At 46.6% G+C, this 23,118-nt stretch overlaps 1 protein-coding gene and 1 long non-coding RNA gene across 4 annotated transcripts in view; one reads left to right on the top strand and one right to left on the bottom strand.

Moving 5' to 3' along the window:
• CCDC158 (coiled-coil domain containing 158) overlaps positions 1-23,118 on the top strand; it is a 112,608-nt gene that overhangs the window by 26,172 nt on the left and 63,318 nt on the right. For 2 of the 3 annotated variants that reach the window (XM_090032039.1, XM_090032040.1), the window contains 7 exons: positions 5,464-5,594; positions 8,077-8,318; positions 9,123-9,232; positions 9,502-9,829; positions 14,521-14,597; positions 15,694-15,804; positions 17,490-17,604. In XM_090032039.1, coding sequence (XP_089888165.1) covers positions 5,464-5,594; positions 8,077-8,318; positions 9,123-9,232; positions 9,502-9,829; positions 14,521-14,597; positions 15,694-15,804; positions 17,490-17,604 — 1,114 coding nt within the window. The remainder of the gene's footprint in view (positions 1-5,463; positions 5,595-8,076; positions 8,319-9,122; positions 9,233-9,501; positions 9,830-14,520; positions 14,598-15,693; positions 15,805-17,489; positions 17,605-23,118) is intronic. The other variant, XM_090032042.1, reaches the window with a different exon arrangement.
• Positions 1-23,118, bottom strand: part of LOC149871046 (uncharacterized) — a 61,953-nt gene that overhangs the window by 21,979 nt on the left and 16,856 nt on the right. The gene's annotated exons all lie outside the window — the stretch shown is intronic.

The raw sequence follows: 23,118 nt of genomic DNA, 5'->3' as shown, positions 1-23,118 counted from the left end.
AAATTAATCTGAAAACAGTACATCAAATGCCTCCAGACCCTTAGATACTGCAAAGCCCTCCAACCCTATCTTGGCAAGAAACTCATCAATCTTAGGATTCACAAAGATGACATTTGAGTTAAGGAAGATTGGCAAGCTCTAAGGGAGACCATCCATGAGGCTTGTACAGAATCAATTGGCTTTATCACCCATCACCATCAGGACCAGTTTCATGAAGGCTTTCTGTGGCTGGTCAGAAACAGGGAACTTTTTGATAACTTAAAGCTGAAGCCCAAAAGAAGATTTGAGAAGTCAAAAATAAATGGTGGGAAGTGAAGGCAAAAGAAGTGTAACAATTTGTTGATAGTCATGACATCTTGATCTTGACATCATCTTGACTTCTTCACTGTAATCCAGGTTGTGTATGGACCATGCTCTAGTGGACTTACGCCACATAGATTTGAAAACATCAATACACTCTTCAAAGACAATGAGTCAATCAAAAACTGCTGGAAGGAGCATTACCAAATGCTCCTGAACCAGCAATCAGTGGTGACTGATGAAACCATCTAATCCATCCTGCAGCATTGAGTAAGGTAAGCATTTGTCAGTCCACCAACCTTTGAAGAAGTCCACCAGGCAATAAGACAGATGAAGGACAGCAAAGCTTCTGGCCCTGATGATGTCCAGGGCAGAAGACTCTTCAAAGTAGGTGGGGAAACTATGACCAACAAGCTCTACACACTGTTTCTCAAAATCTGGAACACTGTGGAAATTCCTGCTGACCTAAGGAATGCCAATATTGTCACCATTTTTAAAGGGGGAGGATTGTCACACAAATGCTTGTGTCCTCACCACCACTAACACCACCAGTATGGAAGCATTGATTATTCAACATCAGCTGTGGTGGACAGGGCATTGTATGTGCATGTTTGATGTACATTTACCAAAACAACTGCTATAGTTCCAACTTAGCCAAGGGCAAAGGACACAGAGGGCCAAAGGAAATGCTTCAAGGACATTCAGTGAGTTGGTCTAATAAAAGACTTTTATTAAGTTGTGTTGGTGTAATAAAAGTGTTGCCGCCAGGCCTCAACCAGTCGCTCTCGTGCCACTCTCGCTTGGGTGATCGATGTTACACACCTCTTGGGCTCGCGCCTCTGTCTGAGCTGGTGATTTCCACCTGAATCCTTGGCCCTGTGCTCTCCTGCCACGACTTGTTGACCTCAGTGTCCGGGGCCATTCATCGGACGTGCTCATTGACCCAAGGTTCCTCCAGGCAGTTACTCCCTGGCCTCACACTTCCTGCATAGCAGTAACAAGCTGGTCAGCGTCTCACTCCTGGGACCCTCGACCAGGTCCTGCTTGGGCCCCTCCCAACACTATCTAGTCTACAGTGTGGGTCCGCTACCCTCCTATACCCCTTGGAGCTTGGGGTAGAACAACATCAAAAGGAAAAGAAAAAGGACACTCTAACACAAAACCGGACGTACTGTCCCTTTAACTACCCCCCTCCCCGCACTTCAATGGGACACTGGCTGCCTCATCCATTTAGGCACCCCGTTCCATGCCTACTCTAAGGCACCTCCTGGACCAGCGGCGATGTTCCCTCCAGCGGCAACTCTCCCTGGATTCCTTGCAATCACTCTCTCTCAGGTCGGATCTCTCCAGGTGTGCCTCCTGTCGTCCTTCTGAGGCAATCCTGGTGTCCCTCTGCCGCCTTATCTGCAGCGCCACCAAGATGCTTCTCTTCGTCCTCCTTGCTTCTGTCCCGGCCGTTCCTGCTCTTCTGGTCCTGTGTTCCAACTCGTCTTTGCTGTGGAGACATCGGTGGCTGTACTCTCTCTCTCCCCTCCGGCTCCGCAGCGTGCATCGCCATTTTTATTTGTGCCGACCGGCATTCAGCGTTGACGTCACTGGCCGGCTGCAGCTGTATAAACAGGTGGCTGACGAGCTGTGCGGGTTCTGTCTTCCGCCCTTCACGTGCTGTTTCCCAAGTTGCCGGTGAGTACTTTTGCGTCCCTTGCATCCCGGGACAAAAAGATATCAGATTTACTCAAAGAACCTTGTCTGCCTATGTCCTTAGACCAACACGGCTACAACCTATACCCCTGAAATATTAAGTGTAGCATTAACACCACAAATTGGGAAATACTAGCCTGGGACGGCTATGTGGTAATGCCATGTGAGAAAAGGCACATCATACTTCTAGGAAAACCATCTTGCTCTGGAGGCAGAAAAACAACAGAAATGGAAGGCAAGGAAACAAGGCTGAGAGATCTATTGTCTGACCTATCTTTTAAACACCGCCTGTGGTATTTTGCAGAGAGTCTGCAGCTCTACAGTTCCCCTTTATAGCCATTTATGGACTCATTTACCATCCTTTACTTGATCCATGGGAGTGATCAACCTTGACAGTGTGACTGCCATACCTGCTATACAACAAACTTTGCATTTTTTAAGTATAAACAATGCATGATATTAGGCCAAAGCCAAAGAATCATGGTTTATTGCATAGTTGTTTGGGCTGGGCCTCACCAAAGTCAACAGCATTTCAAGGCATGGTGACCCCACAGTTCAGCACATCTCAGTATATGTATGCACTCCAGTTCCCTTTCCACAAAGCATCCATATGCTGATTAGCTCCCACTCATGACTGGGAGTGAGTGTTCTTATCACAAATCCTCAGATGGTTCAAAAATGTATATGCAGATGAGGTGCAGGGCAGTGTGGCTTCACCTCATGGAGGGTGGGACCACACTAATCATATGCATCAGACTGAGAGAGGGGCTGACAGAGGGATTCTGAATGAACTGTATGCAGTGTCATGGCTCACTATGACTTTAAAAAGTCAGCAGTGAGGGGGGCTGCACTTAATGGCCACTATGGTATGTGTTATTCAGATGGGCTGTACTAATCTATTTTTGTGGTAGGGTCCTTGTTTGCTCAAGATAGGCCATGTGTTTTATAGCCATGCTCAGTGTTGGCTGCGTTTAATCAAATTCATAGTTTGCTTCCATTGTTTCCGTATGTTGTTTCTGGTAACAGTTTAACAATAGACAATGTATTTAGTCAGATTTTGTTGGATGTGATTATTAGATGAGGGGCTTTTCCCCCTATGCCAGTTGGGGAGGGAAAGCTTGTTTTGTATTCAGGTAAATACAATAATCTTCATTTTCCCTTTCTATTTTTTCCATACTTTTCTCAGCCTTCCCTCATCAAAATGTTAAATCCGTGCTTTAAAAAAATGTGCTGCCTGAGTGACTTTAGAAAAGAAAGACTTTAAAAATCTGAACTTTATGGATTGCTCCATGTTATAAACTAAGAGATGCCTTTCTTCTGTGTTGAAGATCAGAGTGTTTAATTCACCAAATGTTTCCTCTTATTGTAAAGTTTCCTCTCTCAGAACCCGTCTCATAGTGTCTCCTAGTAACTCCTAAAAACATGATTTCATGACAGTTGTCAGGATTCTGTATGAATTTTTCTCTTCAGTTGTCTAATGGTTTGACAAAAAGCATTAACAGTATAATCAGCCACACAACTTTATCTTCCATGTTGCTGTAGTGTTCCAGTATTATTATAGCCATCCTGGGCCAGTTAGTTAGTGTGAGAGAAGAAGGATTTACTTGGCAATATTTTTTATTGGAACAGTTATTTTGTTGGGAGAGATGTTAGACAAGCTTTGGGCACAGACCTGAGAAGAGAATGTTTTGCCTTAAAGCTTGACTAACATCTCTGCCAACTATATAGTTGGTCTAGTAAAAAAAATTACCAAACAAATCTCACTTTGTATTAACTTTACAAAAAGAAGTAGAATATTTACCACTTGTAGTCATTAAATGGCATTTTACCAACCAGTCAGAAGACAAATTGTAATAATAGGGAGTCTTCTTTTGGGGAGATTCAAGGCAGTTGTTTTTATCTGTGTGATGATGTTTTTTGTTAATTTATTTGCTTAGGCCTTTTGTTTTGCATGAGCCCTTAGTTGGTGTAAATCATCATAGCTCCATTGACTTTATTTGTAACAGGGTAACTATTGGGGCTGGTCACCATGCTGGTCACCATGCCCACCTCCCTGTCTGGCCATTCTGTTTCCCTACACTCTCCTGCCATGCCTTGATATAAAAAGTAAGTTGTTTTGTTTAGAGCAGGAGGCTGCCCATTTTAAAGCCTGATGCCAGGGGGTATTACACAGCTCCAAACCTTCCCTTATACCTCCCCTTATCCCAGGCCCCGGAGATGGCATCCAAATTTTCCACTACTCCCTCAGCCCCTTTCTGGGCCCGCTCTGGTGTCTGGCCCAACTAGGCTTCAGGTGTCCTCGGACGTGCCTGGGCCTTTAACTCACACCCCTCATTGGGGCCTCTGCTCCAGCTATACTGATCAACTTCTATGCAGCCCTCCAGACCATCTTCAGGCCCTACTCTGCATTGCTGCCCGGTGTGGCTAGTTCAGCCAGCACCTGTGCAGCCCTTCAGACCATCCTAGGCCCTACTCTACACAGCTGCTGGCTGCCGCTACTCTGATCGACTTATATGCATCCCTTCAGACCCTTGTCAGGTCCTACTCTGCACAGCTGCTGGGTCCCTACAACTCTGCCCCCTCACTGGGGCCTCTGTGCCTCAAGCATCTGCTGACTTACGTGGGTCCCCTTAACTCAGCCTATGGCTGTTCAGGCCTCAGGCATCTGTCAACATGCCTGGACCCTTCTGGGCATTATACTTCCTTGGAACTCAGGTAACTGTTGACTTACCTGGACTCTTGCCTCAGGCCCCACTAAGTGGGCTTGGGCTCCTGTGCTTTTGTGTCAGGGTGTGCTCCCTTAGCCTTTCCCCTCCACAGGGTAACCCACAAGGCAGTGAGGGCTAAGGCTGTGTGGTGCCCCATACTCGCCTTTCACTGGGGAGGCACAGGTGTGGCTTTTCCTGGAAGCTGCCCTGCCAGAAGCAGCCCCACCACAACATCCAACTGCAGCAGGGTGTAGTTTTAGGTCATTCCCCAGGACCAGGAACTTCCTGCCATCCCCACAGTTCTTGCCCTGTCCTCTGGGTATTCCTGAGCAGGAGCTCCAACTGGGCAACGTTCTGCCTCTAGCTGCTTACAGCAACTGCTGCTGGCTTTACTGCTCAAGCCCGCTCTTATTGCTAGTAGCTGAGCCCTCTTCCCCAATCAGGCAGTCTCCCGCTAGCCATATGACTGCTGATTGGGGAGCACAGCCACCTGCAGGTTGCCTCTGCTGCCTACTCAGGCCCTTCTAGTGGCAGGCACCACAGGTGTCCTGCTGCAAGCAGGCACCCAAAGGTGCCCTGCCACAGTAATGATGCTACATGTCATTGTTGCATATCTGGCACTTTATTGATAAATATATGTATTTGTGTCTCAGTTATTAATTTCTGGAGCCATTTTTAATGACACAACGAAATTGGATCACCTTTTCTATTCAGACTGCACTCTCAACAAATGCTCACATGTATGATTTTCCAGGGAAGAATTAGAAAGACAAACCAAAGAGACACTGAAACTCCAAGAAGAAGCAACCAAATTCACCATGGAATCAATTACACATGCTCAGACTCATGAGGAGACTTCATCAAGTGGCAGCATTTCCACTGGGGGCAAGTATTAAGCAGATTTCAACACAGTAAGAATTCAGAAGTATATCACTATTAATATTAAGCTGTCTTGTGGTGCAAAGCATAGACATAGCATGCAGTTGTTAAAAAGGTGCTCAAGGGTTGAAATTTTACACGAAGATTTAATTTTTAGGTAAATATCCTCCAATGGTTTCAAAACTGGCACCTCAAATTCTGAACAGCATTCCATTTTTGTTTTTCCCTCTGAATTAACAAAGCAGTGGTTTGGCTTGTATATGGGCAAAGGTAGAGTCTTCCAATTCTAGACTGCTGGAAGACTGGATCCACAAGAGCATAAATCAAAATCAGACTGCTGCTGATTCCTTATTAAGGCAATAACGGATGCTTTATTTTACCCATGGATGATCCAGTCATGCTACTACCACTGTTTAGAGGGTAGGTGATCACCTCCCATGGTTCACTGTAGCATGGGATGGCCATCCAGGGAGCTAAGGACTATGGCTGCAGAGCCTGACCCACCACCTCCCTGAATGTTGTGCAGTTATTTATGTGACCACAAGATGAGAGAAACCAGGGCTTGAAACAATACTATTCTGATCTTCCAGCTTCTCCCACACACATCATACTGGCATAAAGAACTAAACAGAGGAGAGGGCAAGAATAGTTTGTCCTTAGAACAAGGAAACTTTTAATATCTATTACCTTAATACCTTCCAATGACCGGGAAGATGGGATGGAATGCACCCTCAGCAAGTTTGCAAATGACACCAAGCTGGGGGGGTGGGGGGCGGTAATATATATATACACTGGAGGGTAGGTCTAGGATTCAGAGAGACCTTTGAATTGGAGGATTGAACCAAAGGAAATCTCATGAGGTTCACTAAGGGTAAACGCAAAGACTTGCACTTAGGATGGAACAGTCCTGTGCACTGGTACAGAATTGACTGGCTAAACAGCAGCTCTGCAGAAAAGGAGCTGGGGGTTATAGTGGATAATAAGCTGAATACGAGCCAACAGTGTACCATTGTTGTGAAGAAGGCTAACGACATTGTGGCCAGGCACCTTGGTGCCTGCCACTTTAAGAGGCTTAAGCAGGCTGTGGAGCAGCTGGCAGGTGCCATGCAGCCTAACAAGTCAGTCACATGACTGTGGGAGGGCTCCTTGATTAGAGGATGGGGATGAGCAACCTCATTATAAACCCAGGCCCTCAGGGCTGAGCTGGCAGTTGTTGGGGGGAGCCAGAGAGAGAACGTTGCCAGCTGGAGCTGCTGCTCCAAGAACACCTGGTGGTTCAGGGTAGGAACTGTGGGGATGGAGGAGGTTCCTGGTCATGGGGAATGACTTAAAATTACACCCTGCTAGGGATGGATGGTGTGGTGGGGCTGCCTGTGGCGGGGTGGTCCCCAAGAAATGCCACACCAGTTGCCTCCCTAATGAAAGGTGAATATGGGGTGCCTTATAGCCTCATCCCCCACAACCTGTGGGTAACCCTGTAGCAGGGACAGGTTTGGGGCCCAGGTAGGTCAGCAGACTCCTGAGGCCTAAGGGGCATAAGCCCCAGAAGCCCCAGTGAGGAGGTGGAGTAGTGGCCTCAGGGGGGGTCAGAACAGTAAGGGTTGGTGTGGTCCTAGTAGGGGGACACGTGTGGGAGCAGCTGAGAGGTAGGCTGCGTAGAATGGGGTCTGTATGGGGGCCTGAAGGGCTGCACAGGGACTGTGTAAAGTAGTGTCTGTGTGAGGGGCCTGAAGGACTGTGCATAGGCCAGTCCCAGTAGTTTGATAATGTGAGCCCCAGTGAGGAGGCAGAGTAGTTATCCCAGCAAGGGGTTAACGTAAGGCCCTACTGAGGGGTCATGAGTTGAGGCCCCAGTGAGCAGGGCATATGGCCAAGATAAGTTTCCAGACACCTGAGGCCAAGTTTAGGCCAAAGGCTGAGTGTGGCCCAGTTCATAGAGGGCATGAAAATGGTTCAGGGGCTAGAGCACATGACTTATGAGCAAAGGCTGAAGGCACTGTACTTATTTAATCTGGAGAAGAGAGGGCTGGGGGGGATATAATTACAGCCTTCAGTTACTTGAAGGGTGGATCCAATGAGGATGGAGCTAGACTGTTCTCAGTGGTGGCAGATAACAGAACAAGGAGCAATTGTCTCAAGTTGCAGCAAGGGAAGTTTAGGTTAGATATTAGGAAGAACTTTCTCAGTAGGAAAGTAGTAAAACACTGGAACAGGTTACCTAGAGGGGTGGTGGAATCTCCATTCTTGGAGGTTTTTAAGACTTGGCTAGACAAAGTCGTGACTGGGATGACACAATTTGGGGATGGTCCTGCTTTGATCAGGGGGTTGGACTAGGTGGCCTCTTGAGGTCCTTTCCAACCCTAATTTTCTATGATTCTGTAATTGATTTTCCGTTGTCTTGAAGAGGGTTGTACATAGATCTGCACCATTACTTCATTTATTCTCTGTAAAGAGTCCAGTCTTAACATTCAGTATGTTCTCCTTTTAGGTGCTATTAGCCCATTCATCATCAATCAGAACATGTTGACTTCTACCATTCACAGTGCAATGATGGAAACTTCTGCCTGTAGCACTGGCAGCAGCCCCCCCAAAACAGTCTTGTTTTCTAAATATGAAGTGGACATAGATACCCAGAGAAAGAGTGCTGGTTATCTGGGAAAAGAGCACATTGAAAGCATCTTGGAAGAATATTCACAGCAAGTTCGAGATTTGCAGAAGAGGCTAAAGGAAGTGAGTTGCAAATTTTGCACTAGAGTCATATTTACAGTTAAGCTGTGCCAATTCTATATGGGCTGGATTCTTGGACTTCCTGAAGCAGTGTTTCCCATGAGTCAGATCTGGCCTGCAGAGCCATGTCATCTGGCTGGCAGGGATCCCTACTGAGTTTGGAAGTTTAGCAATAGAGGAATGGTGGCAGTGTCAATTTCTGCTACTGTACTCCCAAATTTCCAGACCCATGTGGAGCTCTGTAGGCTAGATAACTTGTTCCTTCTCTTGTGTGCAGGGTTGCTCCAGGGCCAGATTCAGGCTCACAGGGTCAGGCCAGCACCCAGGCAGATCCAGGCATGCATGGTTTGGGACAACTCATAGCCAGATCTGAACTTGTGTGGCCAAGGTGGTGCATGGCTGGATCCAGTGCTCAGGATCAGTCCAGTATGGAGAATTACACCTGCAAACTGATTCCATGTACACAGGATCTGGGCACAGACTGACTCCATTCAACTCTTCTGGTCTATGGGGTTGAAAGGTTGGGCACCACTGGCCTAAAGGATGGTCTCATAAGCACAGTTTAGAACAATTTTATGGCTTTCAAAATAACATTTGACAGACCAGAATAGCCTGAGGGCAGTGGCACTCTTGCCAAGGCTCCTTAATCTGTGTCTTCATCACACCTTCCAAACTTTAGCATAGAGGAACAAGGTATTTCCTCAGAAACATTAACATTGACTCTAATAATGAGTTACCATGTTGTTCTTAGTTGGATTTCATTTTGACCAAATATTTAATAACCTTTTTTGTTTTTGTTTTTTTCAGACTACTGAGCTGCATGAGCAACAAAGGTTCAATTTAAAACAGACCATTATAGATTTGCAGACCAAATTAAAGGAAGTGCAAATGGAGAGAGAAACCTTGATGGATATTAGGTGTGTACCCTTAAAGAGTCCATACAAAATCCCTGTGTGGGCTTTGGGAGGCAGAGCAAGACTCAGAAGGTGGAATCAGCTTCCAAGAGCAAAGAGGCTTCTCCTGGAGAAAGAAAGACTCTGCCCTATGGGTTCTGGCAACACACCAGACCCCCCCCTCCAAATTGCATAAATAATAATTATTAAAATAATATACTATATTAGGTTGAGTAAAAATTAATATGATGTATCACGTAACTTAAAACATTTCTTGGGTTCCTGAAATACAGGCGAAGAGAATCTCAGAGCCGGGAAGATATAAAAATACAGCTTCAGAGTACCATTCAGGAGTTAGAAACAGCTAATCATCTTCAGGAGGAGATGTTGAGGGAGGCCAACAGCCAAACTGAGCATCTGAAAACGATGGTGCATGTTCATGAGGAAGTTCTCCAGGAACTGCGGGGCATCCTAGTGGATTATGAAGACAGCACAAGCAAGAAGGTGTATGAGCATGAGAATATCGCTAATCTCCACATCCGCAACCTGGGCACAGCTTTTAGTAAAGTCCTACGAGATCTGGATTCAGAGGTCTCGTACTTCAAAGGGAGGAATTTCTCAGTAAGTGGAAATAATGCTGTTTTTTCTTCTACTTAAGTTTGGTGCTTCCAAGTCACTATTTGCCATTTATGGTACTCTGCAAACAAAAGCCATGCCTCAAAGCCTGGCCCAGGTAACCATACTGTTCACTATCCATCTATGCATTGGGAAGGAAGGAGAATTTTCCCTAGAGCTAGAACAGCTGTGAGAACAGCCCATACAGGTTGTATCAAAGTGCTCCATTAACCCAGTGCATGCCAACCCCAACCTGGAGTGGTCCATCCAGATGTAACTCTGGGGAGCCCTGTAGAATCTATTTTTGCTCAGTATATCTAGGCGCTTTTGTATATAAAGATAAAACAAGCCTGAAATTCTAGTAGTGCTGCTCATTTTTCTTCTAAATATATTCAACAGCTACCAGATTACAGCTGTTACATCCATTTGGTAGTATCTTGGTGTGGCAGAGCAATTTACTCCTTTATGGTTTGAGGACCTAAGGCAAGGTGGCTCTGTTCAGTTTGCAGGCCAAGCTAAGAGGTGACCAAATATTCCCTATAAAGGACTGAGGTAGAAGCTACAAAAAGTGGCAGGAGAAGGTGGGTTCTTGCAATAGACTGAGATAGAGGGATCCATGGAAAGGAACATTTGGGAGAGGTGGGTCTTGGTGGGCAAAGGAGTTTTTTTGCTCAACTTTTAGCCCAAGTTTTATGTTAAAGAAAAAACTTGCCTCAAAAGATAAAAACTATTACCCACAAAATCCTGTTTCCTCAAAGGAACTCTGAGCTTGTTAATGTAACGAGTCTTTACTGGGCTGGAGAAAGAAGCTAGTTCCCTCCTGTGCAGGCAAGAAGCAGCTTACATATCAATGTAAGAACTTAAACATGATATTATTATATTATTCATGGCTGGCATCAATCACTAGGGCCTGGTTTAAATTGTGATTTAGCATTTTTCATGAAATTAAGGGATTCTCACGAAAAATGTGATTTGTGTGGGCACCTGCCTGAGCCTCATGGACTAAGTTGGCACTGGGTAGCGGAGGGGCTGTTTGAAAGGAAGCTCAGGGGCTCAAGCCCCCTGAGGCTCAGGCAGGTGCATGCTGCTAGACACCTACATGGGGGAACCCAGTGTGGGCAGATCCCCCCACCTCACAGCCTGCTTCCTGGGAGCTGTGGGGGTACCTGCACCACTGTCCGGTGCCCAGTTCCCACCACTCCCCATGCTGACGTGCAGCTTGCCCTCCACCTGCTGCATACTGCTGCAGTTCTGCTTGCTGCTTTCTTTTGAGGGGTCCTGCTCCACCACCATATAAGCACACAAGCCTCCATGGCTCACCAAAAGCATCCGGGAATGTCTCCTTGCTAAAAAGGAGGCTTACACCCAGTGGAAAGAAGGGGTCATCACCAGGGAGGACTATTCTGTAGTTGCTCGTGGATGTAGGGGGGTAGTTAGGAAGGCCAAGGCAGAGATGGAACTGGGACTAGCTTCCCAGATTAAGGACAATAAGAAGTACTTTTTTAAATACATAGGGGGTAAAAAGAAGGTCCCGGGTAATGTCCCTTGCAGGACGCGTTGGGAAATTTGGTCGTCACACCAGACGGCAAAGCTAACATGTTTAACGATTTCTTTGCCTCCGTCTTCCTAAGTAGGGACCAGAACAGCCACCTCCCTGCTGGGCCCCCCTCAGGCCCCGAGGTAGGCACACCTGGGCCACAGGTTAGCGAGGATTTAGTTAGGGAGCTTCTGGAGGGGTTGGACGTATTCAAGTCAGCCAGTCTGGATGATCTCCACCCTAGAGTTCTAAAGGAACCGGCCAAGGTCATTGCAAGTCCCCTGGCATGGCTTTACGAGCGCTCGTGGTGCTCTGGTGAAGTACCAGAGGACTGGAAGAGGGCCAACATGGTTCCCATCTTCAAAAAAGGCAGGAAGGAGGACCCGGGAAACTATAGGCCGGTTAGTCTTACCTCGATCCTAGGCAAGCTGTTTGAGAAAATTATGCTGGCACACATCCAGGAGGGGCCAGCAGGGGACTGCATGCTTAGGAGCAACCAACACGGGTTCATCAGTGGCAGGTCCTGTCAGACCAACCTGGTGGCCTTTTACGATCAGATCACCAGATCATTAGATGCAGGGGTAGCAGTGGACATCGTCTTCCTGAACTTCCGGAAGGCTTTCGACACTGTCTCTCACCCCGTTCTCATTAAGAAACCGGGGGACTGTGGTGTAGACACCCACACAATCAAATGGGTCGCCAACTGGCTGGAGGGCCACACCCAGAGGGTGGTGAGGGATGGGTCCTTCTCAGCATGGAAGGACGTGGGCAGTGGGGTTCCACAGGGCTCGGTCCTCGGGCCCGCACTGTTCAACATCTTCAGTGATTTGGACGAGGGGGTAAAAAGCACCCTGTTCAAATTTGCTGATGACACTAAGATGTGGGGGGACGTGGGCACACTGGAAGGATGCAACAGGCTACAATCAGACCTAGACAGGTTACAAGGGTGGGCGGATGAGAATAGGATGGGTTTCAACACAAGACAAGTGCAAGGTGATGCACCTCAGGAGGAACAACCGGCACCATACCTACAGGTTAGGGAACTCCCCTCTTGTCAGCACGGAGGCGGAAAAGGATCTGGGGGTCATCATTGACTCCAAGATGAACATGGGCTGGCAGTGTGGGGAGACAGTCAGGAAGGCCAACTGCACCTTGTCATGCATCCACAGATGCATCTCGAGCAGGTCCAAGGAGGTGATCCTCCCCCTCTGTGCAGCACTGGTCAAGCCGCAGCTGGAGTACTGCGTCCAGTTCTGGGCGTCACACTTCAAGAGGGATGTAGACAGCATGGAGAGGGTCCAGAGGAGGGCCACTCGTATGATCATGGGACAACAGGGCAGGCCCTATGAGGAGAGGCTACGGGACCTGAACCTGTTCAGCCTCCAAAAGAGAAAGCTGAGCGGGGATCTTGTGGCCTGTTATAAACTAGTCAGGGGGGATCAGCAGGCATTGGGGGAGTCACTGTTCCCCCGAGCACCGCCAGGAGTAACCAGGAATAACGGTCACAAGCCGGCAGAGGGTAGGTTTAGGTTAGATATCAGGAGGCGCTACTTCACGGTCAGGGCGGCTAGGGCCTGGAACCAACTTCTAAGAGAAGTGGTGCTGGCTCCTACCCTGGGGGTTTTTAAGAGGAGGTTAGATGAACATCTTGCTGGGGTTGTTTGACCCCGGTGTTCTTTCCTGCCATGGCAGGGGGTCGGACTAGATGATCTGCTCAGGACCCTTCTGACCCTAGAAACTATGAAGCTATGAAACCATCACTGCTGCCATTGTTGGAGGCAGGCAGAGAGACGCAGCACTGGAGCTGCCTCTGACACCCCCTCAAGGCAAGGAGGTGCACCTCTGATACCCCCTCAAGGCCAGGGGTGCCAGACACACTGCCAGATGAGTCCCCGTCCCCTCCCTGCCCCCGGGAGCCAGGTGGGTCCCCAGGTGGATTGCAGGCTTTATTTTCTGCCTCCCCCTCACTCCACACTCCCACAGGGCACTTCTGATCCCTGCCCCCAGCCTGGTACTGAGGGCTAGGCTCAGCCAGCCAGATGACCCTAAACCTACTCCCTCAGCCAATCAGGCTCTGTGGGTGGGGTGCCACAATCCTGGCATGAAATAGGCGGCCCCTACCACAATTGCGTTATGATATTTGTGAGCTGGGCCGTGATTTAAGCTGGGCCCTATCTGCTGCCAAGCACACTGGGAGCCTGCCGTGCTTCTGTGGGACACTCCATGCGCCTCACCATCGCAGCACTCACGAGCCGCCTGCTACCTAGAGGTATGTAGAAAAAACATTTGAAGCTGTGTCCATGTCCTAGTCACTGAATCTATCCAAATCTCTCCGAATCAATTCGGAGAGTTCTGATTGGAGGGTTCTGATGCTAGTAAAGCGACCAAAGCGCTGGCTTGCATCCATAGATGCTTCTCAAGCAAATCCCAGGACGTCATTCTCCCCTTGTACTTGGCCTTGGTGAGGCCGCAGCTGGAGTACTGTGTCCAGTTTTGGGCTCCACAATTCAAAAAGGATGTGAAGAAGCTTGAGAGAGTCCAGAGGAGAGCCACGCGCATGATCAGAGGTCAGGAAAACAGACCTTACAATGACAGGCTGAGAGCCATGGGGCTCTTTAGCCTGGAAAAGTGCAGGCTCAGGGGCGATCTGGTGGCCACCTATAGGTTTATCAGGGGTGACCACCAGTATGTGGGGGAACATTTGTTCACCAGAACGCCCCAAGGAATGACGAGGTCGAGTGATCATAAACTAGTACAAGACCGTTTCAAGCTGGACATAAGGAAGAATTTCTTTACTGTCCGAGCCCCCAAGGTCTGGAACAGCCTGCCATCGGAGGTGGTTCAAGCACCTACATTGAACACCTTCAAGAGCAAATTGGATGCTTATCTGGCTAGGATCCTATGACCCCAGCTGACTTCCTGTCCTTTGGGTGGGGGGCTGGACTCGATCTTCCGAGGTCCCTTCCAGCCCTAATGTCTATGAAATCTATGATTCAATTCAGAGAGATTAGAGGGTCCTGTGATTCGATCTGGATTTGGAGATTCAGCCTCTGAATCAGGCCAAATCTTCACTGAATCGAATCAGGGACTGAAACTTCGCACAGCCCTAGTGGCTAGGAGTGATTACTTACTGGATACCACTGAACTTTGCTCCCAACAGATGGAAGAACAACTTGAATCCCTGAAAAAAGAATCACTGGCCAAAACAGAACTTCTGCTTCAGCAGCATCAAAATAGGTACCTTTCTCCATTTACTTACTAGACCTGATCAGACCACTGGGCATTCGTACTTCAAAAGGATGATTTTTTTTTTGGTACCAGATGCTGCTATTACAGTGGGCACAAGGGGCAAGAAGAATTGCTGGTGTTTTAGGTCTCAACTGCCTCCATTCTAGCTTTTTAATGTCTCATAACTTAGTGATATTTTTACTTCTTAAACTGATCATTTTCAGTCACTGCCTGGAGAATAATCTTATAGAAGAGTTTGAGTAGAAATGGTTCCAGTGTGTAAGAGGGGGAGGATTTTCTGACTAGGTTTTTTACCATGTTCCTTCCTAATATTCCCTTTATATAGGTTTATTTTTACTGACTGGTACTAAAATATTTAAATAATTCTTGTGAGATGAACACGGGCCATGGTGCCAAAGCAGTTCATGCATATTTTTATGGCAGCAGAAGTGAGTTCAAGCCTCCCTCTGGGGTCTCACCAGTGACAAGCCCCAGTCAATCCAGCTGCAGATGGGTATCTGACTGTGCTACAAGCCATGTCACTCCCTTCTGTGCCATTGGCTGCAGAAACTTGTGTTCCTTAATCATGCTGGCCTAATAGGCTGCTTAGGCTTGAATAAACCTTTTACCTTTGTGTGGATGGCAACACCACACAAAAATAAGGACAGTGAAATATGTCTTAATTATAACTGCAAAAAGTTTTGAAAGTGCCTTTTGCTTTTTTCCAAGCAAAACTCTTCCCATGATTGTAATTAAACTGAGGGACTGATGTCACTACAGAGGCTGTAATACAGTTTGCAGAGGGCCTGGTAGTGCTTTAATGTAAATAACAAGGAGTGAACAATTTGACTTTTATTTGCCGACTCCTATTATCCTGGGCCTGCCCAACAGTACTTTCTTGTCTATTTCATTCGAAACAGTGGCCTTATACTCTAATGTTGTCAACTGAATTCAGTTATGCTGAACTGATAGCAAAATAGAAGCACATTTTATAAAATTCATAGCAAATCATCAAAATGTTTAAATTTGTATCCTCAGTTCATGCAGTGGGGAACTTGGTTCCTGCCTTGAACACAATTTTAATCAGTATTTTTTCTTAAAACAGGATTGAGGAACTAATAAATGAGCATGAACAGGAGATGGCAGCACTGACTGATAAAGCTAATCATGCACGCAGCCATGCAAGTAGTATCCAAACCCATATGGAAATCATCCAGTATGTTCCTCAGTTATATTGTAGACAACATTAAAAGTAACCTTGATTATCTCCACTGTTGCACTTCACCCTTCCTCTAGTGTCTTGTTTTGTTTCAGATTTAGTCAGCCTTATGGAAATTGTGGGAGGAGGTGGCTAGAAAGGTTGCTAAATAGACAAGAATGAACATAGTCTTGTGATTAACACAAAATTCTGAGAATTGGGAGACACAAAGACTTGACTCTCTTCTTGCTTAGCAGAGTGTAAATGAAGCAGGGTAACTCATGAATTTATAGTGAAGTCAAACTGGTATGAAATGAGAATCAGGTCCTGGGCTCTTTTTCCAACTACCATAAACTTCTTTGCAGAACATTGAACAAATGTCCGAGATCTTCATTTTGAGCAGCTACTGCATGGAGTAAAGTGAAGGAATAGGCAAAAATCTTTCCTTCATATGTTGCTGTACTGGAATACTTACATAGTATATTCTCTGTTCTCCTTAGAGCAGAGATGGCCAACCTATGGCACAAGTGTCATGAGTAGCCTCTATGTGTAGCACATGGCAGATGAGAAACTGGGCAGGCAGCACAGTTGAAAGAGTCAGGGAGCAGAAAGCAGAGAAGCAGATCAGGCAGGGAGAACAGGGCTGGGAGCAGAAAGCAAAGCAGCAGATCAGGCAGGAGTAGGGGATTAGAGTAGTAGTCAGTGGGTGCATCTCCTTGTGAATTTAATGTGAAGTAATAAACTCCTGAGTTGAATGTGTGCCCAGGAGCAATAAACTCTTGAGCAGTAAACTCCAGCATTTATTGCTGTTCATACGTGTGCCTGGCATTGCAGCAGGCTGAGCCGAATTGGGGCATCCCCAGCTGGCAGGGGGCCGCGGGGGTCAGCCTGCCAGATCAGCGCTGCTTCCCCCGGCTCAGTGTGCTGCAGAGAGGCTGTCTGGGGCATGAGGGTGCTAGGCGGCATGCAGCCCCCCCCACACTGAAGCATCCTTGTGCCCCAGGTACCTGGGGCAGCATCTACATGTGTGCTGTTGTGGAGTTTTTAACTCCACAGCTGTATTTACAAGTATTATTCTGCTGTGGAGTAAATTAGTTTACTCCATCCTAATAGGGGTGCATGTGTAGATGCTGTGTAGCTGATTAGTCTACTGCACAGTAAATGTCTTGTATATATGTGCCCAATGAAGGTATGGGGCTTAACTTGTGGCATGCCTGCCAAAAAGTTGGCTCCTACTTCCTTTGGGATTTAGGCACTGCTTCTGTACTCCGCAGTTTCAAGAAGCAGGGCTCCAAAAAAACCAGAAGAGGTGGGAGCATGGGCCTTCTCCTTTCTACACCCACCTAAAGACTGGGAAAAGTATGCTGCAAAAGCTCATTCACTGGTGTAAAAAGAGTACCTCCCCATGTGCAGGAACAGCACCTGGGAGATTGTGCCTCGATTTCTGGCAATCTTCTAAGACCTCATCCAGATATGGTGCATTTCCACAAATCCCCTAATCAGGGATTACTACGTAAAGTAGCACTTAATCATTCAGTGTGTTGTAGTTTCCTTATCTGTAACACAGGGTTAAGAGTAGAATGGTCAAAAAATAGAGTGGTCAATAAAGTTCAGTGACCATAGTGTACTGTCAGGTAGTATCTGGATATGTGTCAAGCTTTAGTAACTCTTACATTTTTTCGTATTTTCAATGTTTTTCTCAGAGAGCAAACAAGAAACCAGAATTCAATGTACATGCGTCAGGTCAGTCAGCTGGAATCTACTGTTTCTCAGCTAGGTTCTGAATTACGGGAAGCTAAAAGGATGTATGAAGACAAGGTGTGTATGTACACAGCTCCTTAGGCGCCCTGGACAGTTTGTTTTTTAACTATTCAATTACATACTGTATTTAAGAACAAGTAGTATTGTTCTCTGACAAGAAATAATTGCAGAAAGCACAGGTTAAAAATAGTGCAAATTATGCCTTTTGGAAATAAGTGCAAAGAACTGTTAAGTACCAGCCCCATGGTTATTAAGTATGTAGATTAAAGGCATTAAGCTACTTCAGAAACCATGGAACATATTCAGAAAACATAAGCAAATAAAAAGGGCTGTTTGCATTAGCTGTAGCATCCACAAGTGCTCTCCACTGAAGTTGTCTTGGAAAATGAAAGAGGTACTTAACCTGCCAAAGTATGTTGAGAGGGAGTGTTTATTTTTACCCATTAACTGTGTAGTTCTATATACTGTTTCTGAAGCTCCCTGTAATTCTGATTGTCTCTATGATTGCTTTCTCCTCTAGTTAAAGCTCTTTGAATCCCCAATTACAGTAAAATTATTTGACAAAGTAAAAAATTTGCCTCATTTCCTCAAAAATCCTTTATTATGTTTACCTTTCCCCTTCTCATGCCTGCCTTCACATTGTTGGGATTTTCCTCACTCCATTAATATTCTGTTTACTATCTATTGAATATCCCTTATTTCAAGGACATTCAGTTTCCTAATCAATATCACCTGTGATCCCATAAGATAGCTGAGTACAAAAGCATTTGGCTGCCTGGAAAAATAATTTTAGTAGTTAAGCATTTTAAACTGTGTTCAACCTGGAAAGAGTGGTGGGCAGATTTTTGGTGGTATTTAGGTGCCACCAAAGAAATTTACTTGTACAGGTTACTAACTTAACTCAGTGTGATTTCTTATTCTCACCCAGGAAATATTGTAGGCAGGAAAGACAGAGTTTGCTACCATTTAAAGGACCAAACACTTTCTTAATTCCAGCAAAAGTTTAGTAGTGCTCTGAAAATTCCCAATACAAAGTACATGTAGCAAATCACCTTCATGTCACATGACTTTTTTGCAGGCAACACAACGTGGAATTACTTCAGAGGGAATTTTGTTCTCCCTCTATTCACTTTTTTTGTCTCTTTCCAGAGATCCCTCTCTCAAAAAATACACATTCACTGCCCTCTCAAAAATGGGAACAGGGAGTTACTTTGAGTGTGTATCAGAAAGGTGTTGGCTCCCATTACAGTTTCCTAAATATGTGAGATCTAAGAAAATTGAACATAGGATCACAGCAAAGGTACGGTTGGAAGGACCTTGTGGGTGCAGACAGAAGTTACATTTGTTGCATGATTGGCCCCCTGAAACTGTTCTCCAGCCATGCTATGACACGTGTGCATGGCTGCAGAGTGCTTTAAAAGTGGCCAAATCACACAACAAATTAACCGTTATCAAATGAGGGATCAGATGAAGGTGCTCCACTTTGGAGCACCTTAGGAAAGTGGTTCTCAACCTTTTTTTTGTACCAGGACCCATTTGTAAACATCACTGGCCAGTCCCGACCCAGTAAATAGTTTAAGTAGAAAACAGGTCCCTGGCCCGCAACTCCCATGGCCATTCTCCTTTCGGCCCCAACCTGCAGCCCCCCCCACACGCTCAGCCCTGCTCGTGCCCCTCACTCCTGACCTGCTGCTCCCCACCCCCAGGTCCCAGCCCCCAATGTGTGGGGCGGGCGGGGGTGTGTGGGGCATGGGGGGGCATGTGCCCCCCCATATTTATGTACCCACAGTGGACACAGGGCTGCAGCCTGGCTGGACTGGCATGGGCAGGAGCTATCTCCATGGCCCGTTGGGTGGGACCCAGCTCAGGAGGGAGGAGTGGGGTGGCGAGACTTGTTGCTACCGCCACTATCAAGACCACTGTCAAGACCCCTGCACCAGCCGCACTGCCAGCAGCATGAGGAATAATGGATGGAGAAGGGCCGTGCTGCCCTTACCTCCTCCTGCCACTAGGTGTTCACAGACTGGGATGTGGCTCTACCCTGCCACCTCAGGCTACCCATGCTGCTTGCCACCTCCCCTCCCCTCCAGGGTACAGCCATAGCCTGATGGGAGTGGCAGTGATGGCCAGGCCAAGGTGGTGGGGTAGAGCTACGGCCCAGTGCATGAATGGCTGGTGGCAGGAGGAGATGAGAGCAATGTGGCACCCCCTGTCTGTTGCTCCTCATGCTACTTGCAGCACAGTGGTGTGGGAGTCCTGGTGGCAGCGGCGACAGCAGTGAGTCTTACTGTCTAACTCTGCCATCCTGTGCCAGGTCCTGCCTGCTGACCCATGGAAATGGTTCCTGCCTGTGTCTGTGCTGGTCCAGGCAGGCTGTAGCCCCATGCCAGCTGTTGGTGCACTAATGGGGGGGGCATGTATCCCCCCATGCATTTCCTGTGCCCCCTGCCCCCTGTCTGTGCTTCCCCACCTCATAGACCTACCTCTGGGGAGCTGCTTTCCATGCTGCCCGGCTGTCATGTGCATGTGTGCATGCACACACGTATGTGGTGCCCTCTGCCTGATCAGTGTCCACTCACTCCACCCCAGCCCCTTGCAGGCTGGAACTCTGCCAGCCCGCAAGGGAAAGCCCATTGTTTCTCATGTTTTTCTTCTTTAAAGGAGAAAAATCTGTTTTTCCATGGCAAACAGAAAACCTGGATCCCTGTTTATTACTATGCACAGCTCTAACATACAGTAAAGCACGAACAGCATCTGTTTTTTTCAAAAATGTATGCAAAATATGATCTATTTTAAAGTTTGTTCATAACCCTTTCATATATTCTTCTGACCCACTTTTGGGTCATGGCCCACGGGTTTAGAAATGCTGCCTTAGGGACTTCTGTTCCCTAAGGTCAATCCGTCACATGATTGGGGTTGGGCTGATACAATCCATCCCTGCCCCCAATGCTGTCTGCAGGAAGGGAGCAGGGAGAGAGGAGGCAGAGTGAGCTGTGGGCTGGGGTTTGCCTAGCCTGGGCTGGGGGGAGGGGTGGATTAGAGGCCCCCCCCCGGAGGCTTCCCCCTCCCCCCAGCCTCTACCCCTCCAGCTGAGGCCGAGCAAACCCCAGCCCACAGCTAACTCTCCATCCCTTCTCCCCTCTCTTTTTCTGCAGACAGTACCAGAGCTGGGGTGGGGTGGGGGGAGGGACTAGGGGAGAGAGGCTACAGGTAGGATCCTTGGCTGGATTGGCTTCAAAGTGGAGCTCGATCCCTCCCCACTGACCCAACAGGTGAACATCTGTTGGGTTAGGGGCGGCTGCTGTAACTCAGGGAGCTTTATTTAGAAGTGGGGGCCAGCACGTCTATCAGCGCCACATTTGATCTTCTAGTCAAGCTCCCTGCTAAAGGTAGGATCCATTCCTGACTAAACTATTTCAATCAAGTGTCTGTGTAATTTGCTTTTGAAAATTTCCAGGGGTGGAGATTTCACAACCTGTCTAGTGAGCTTGTTCCAACGGCTGACCAGCCTCATAGTCAGAAACTTGATCCTAATATCCAAGCTAAATTTCTGCTGCTGCTGTCTGAGACCATTGCTTCTAGTCCTGTTTCCTACAGCCAAAGGAGTGGTTATCTCCATTCCTCTCTATAGTCACCCTTCAGATATTTGAAGACTGTTATCAAAACTTTCCTCCATCTTCTCTTCTCCAGACTAAATAACCCCAGTTCTTTTAGCTTTTCCTTATTAGTCATTAATGAATCATTAATGCATTAAAAAGCCAGTTTCTGTGTCCTGACAGTAGCTTCTATAGTAGTGGTTCTCAGCCAGGGTCTGGGTCACTGCCAGATCCTTTGAAGGGTGCCATGAGGTCTGAGAAGATGAACAGATAAGTTATACAGATAAGCTAGGCCCAGGCTTGTCCCTGCTTGGATGATCCCCCACCCCTACTGCCCACTCCTTTGTAAGGAGGTAAACTCTATAATATAAAAATTAGGTTTTGAAACTGAGTGCCATTCAATTCACAGAAGTTATGGAGGGAGGCTTCTAGTCCAGTGAGAGGTGCCTCAAGTCCAAAAATATTAAGAACAGTTGTGCTGTAGTATAAGGTTTTCTTTGACTTCACAAAATTGGTTTGAGGATATCTCTAGACGTATACATGCTTCACGATATATGGCTGTCTGTACCATAAAAGAATTGAGTTTCTGCACAAGTGAAGGCCACTATCCATACTGACCACTCAGGGACTAAGGATCACCCTGATATCACAGCTGTGCTGGAATGTTGTTGTCAGGGAATAACTGTGGTCAACAGAGGACTTCTGTATAGATGAATCTTGCTTCTTATGATTCCCCCAAGATTCACTGAGTTATGGCTCAGTCACCTGTAGGAGCCCTGCCTTTTTATTAGGATAATTTTAGAGGAAACTGAGAGAAACTCTGTAGAGAGATTTCCCTAGACCAGCATTAGATACCTTATTAATCAGTGTTTTGTGTCCTTTTTTCTATCCAATTTCTATTTCCTTATTGTCTTCCCTAGGCCTGTGCCCTTTTGTTTTGTAGGGCACAGCTACATGTGCATTTAAGTATGATTACATTTAATGAGCATTAAGCAATTTTTGGCAGGTGTCTACATGCGCAGGGACTTGGCACTAAAGTTAGTACACTTGGCAAATGCCCTGGCAAGTGCCCCTAGTGGCTGGGCAAACCCAGCATTAAAGTTACGTTAATGCGCTTTAACTAATCATGCCTAAATTTGCCATTTTAATGTGCATTAAGCATGCGCACATGTAGATGCGTGTCTGTGATGCACAATACATTAGACTAATGCGTATTAATGCATCTCATGTAGACATACCCATAGACAATCTGGCTGTGGTTCTGCTATTTCATTATTATTAGAGGAAAATTTGCCTTTTTCCCCCTTAGAGGAAGATTTAGAAGAGCTTGCTGCCTACTGTCTTTAAAATTAGACAAACTGACTCATGCAATAACATTTGATTTCTGGATTCAAATCCAGCTACAGTTACAAGTCATGCTGACTTTGGCAGCCTTCTCCTACTTACTAGTAGAAATAGGTCACATAACAGAACTGCCACCCAATTTGATATTCTCTGTTCAAGAAAGTCTTGGGAATGAAATGGCAGGGTACTGGAAGGTAAACTTCAAGTGGCATAACACAGATGTACTGGGAATTTGAAGCCAGGCCAGCTTGGACTCTGGTTCCACTTATTATTTGCTTAGTCTTACATGTGTCAAAATCCAGTCCAACCTGTTTTCAAAAAAACCCTTTCATAGTACTGCAGATTTCAGGCCATGTACGCTGTGTTGTATATGCCAGTTACCTTTTGCTGTTATACTCAAGTTGCTGGTAGGGGTACTGTTCACCATGAATTTTTGCATATAGATTATTTTTAGCATAAAAAAATTACTTTTGGCATAAACAGAGTAGCACATGATCTTGGAAGATGCCACCCATGTATCTGTGGAATTCAGTCTTTGGACACTTGTCCCTTTCCAAATAGTTAACAACAACAGATTAAAAAATGGAAACCCAGAATCTAATGAACAATACTTCTGCAAGAAATTAGTAAT

Source organism: Crocodylus siamensis, chromosome 2 (assembly GCF_052110815.1).
Source record: "Crocodylus siamensis isolate JL-2025a chromosome 2, ASM5211081v1, whole genome shotgun sequence".
NCBI lineage: Eukaryota > Metazoa > Chordata > Crocodylia > Crocodylidae > Crocodylus > Crocodylus siamensis.
Note: the sequence above shows the minus strand (reverse complement) of the source record. Positions and strands in the feature narration are given on the sequence as shown.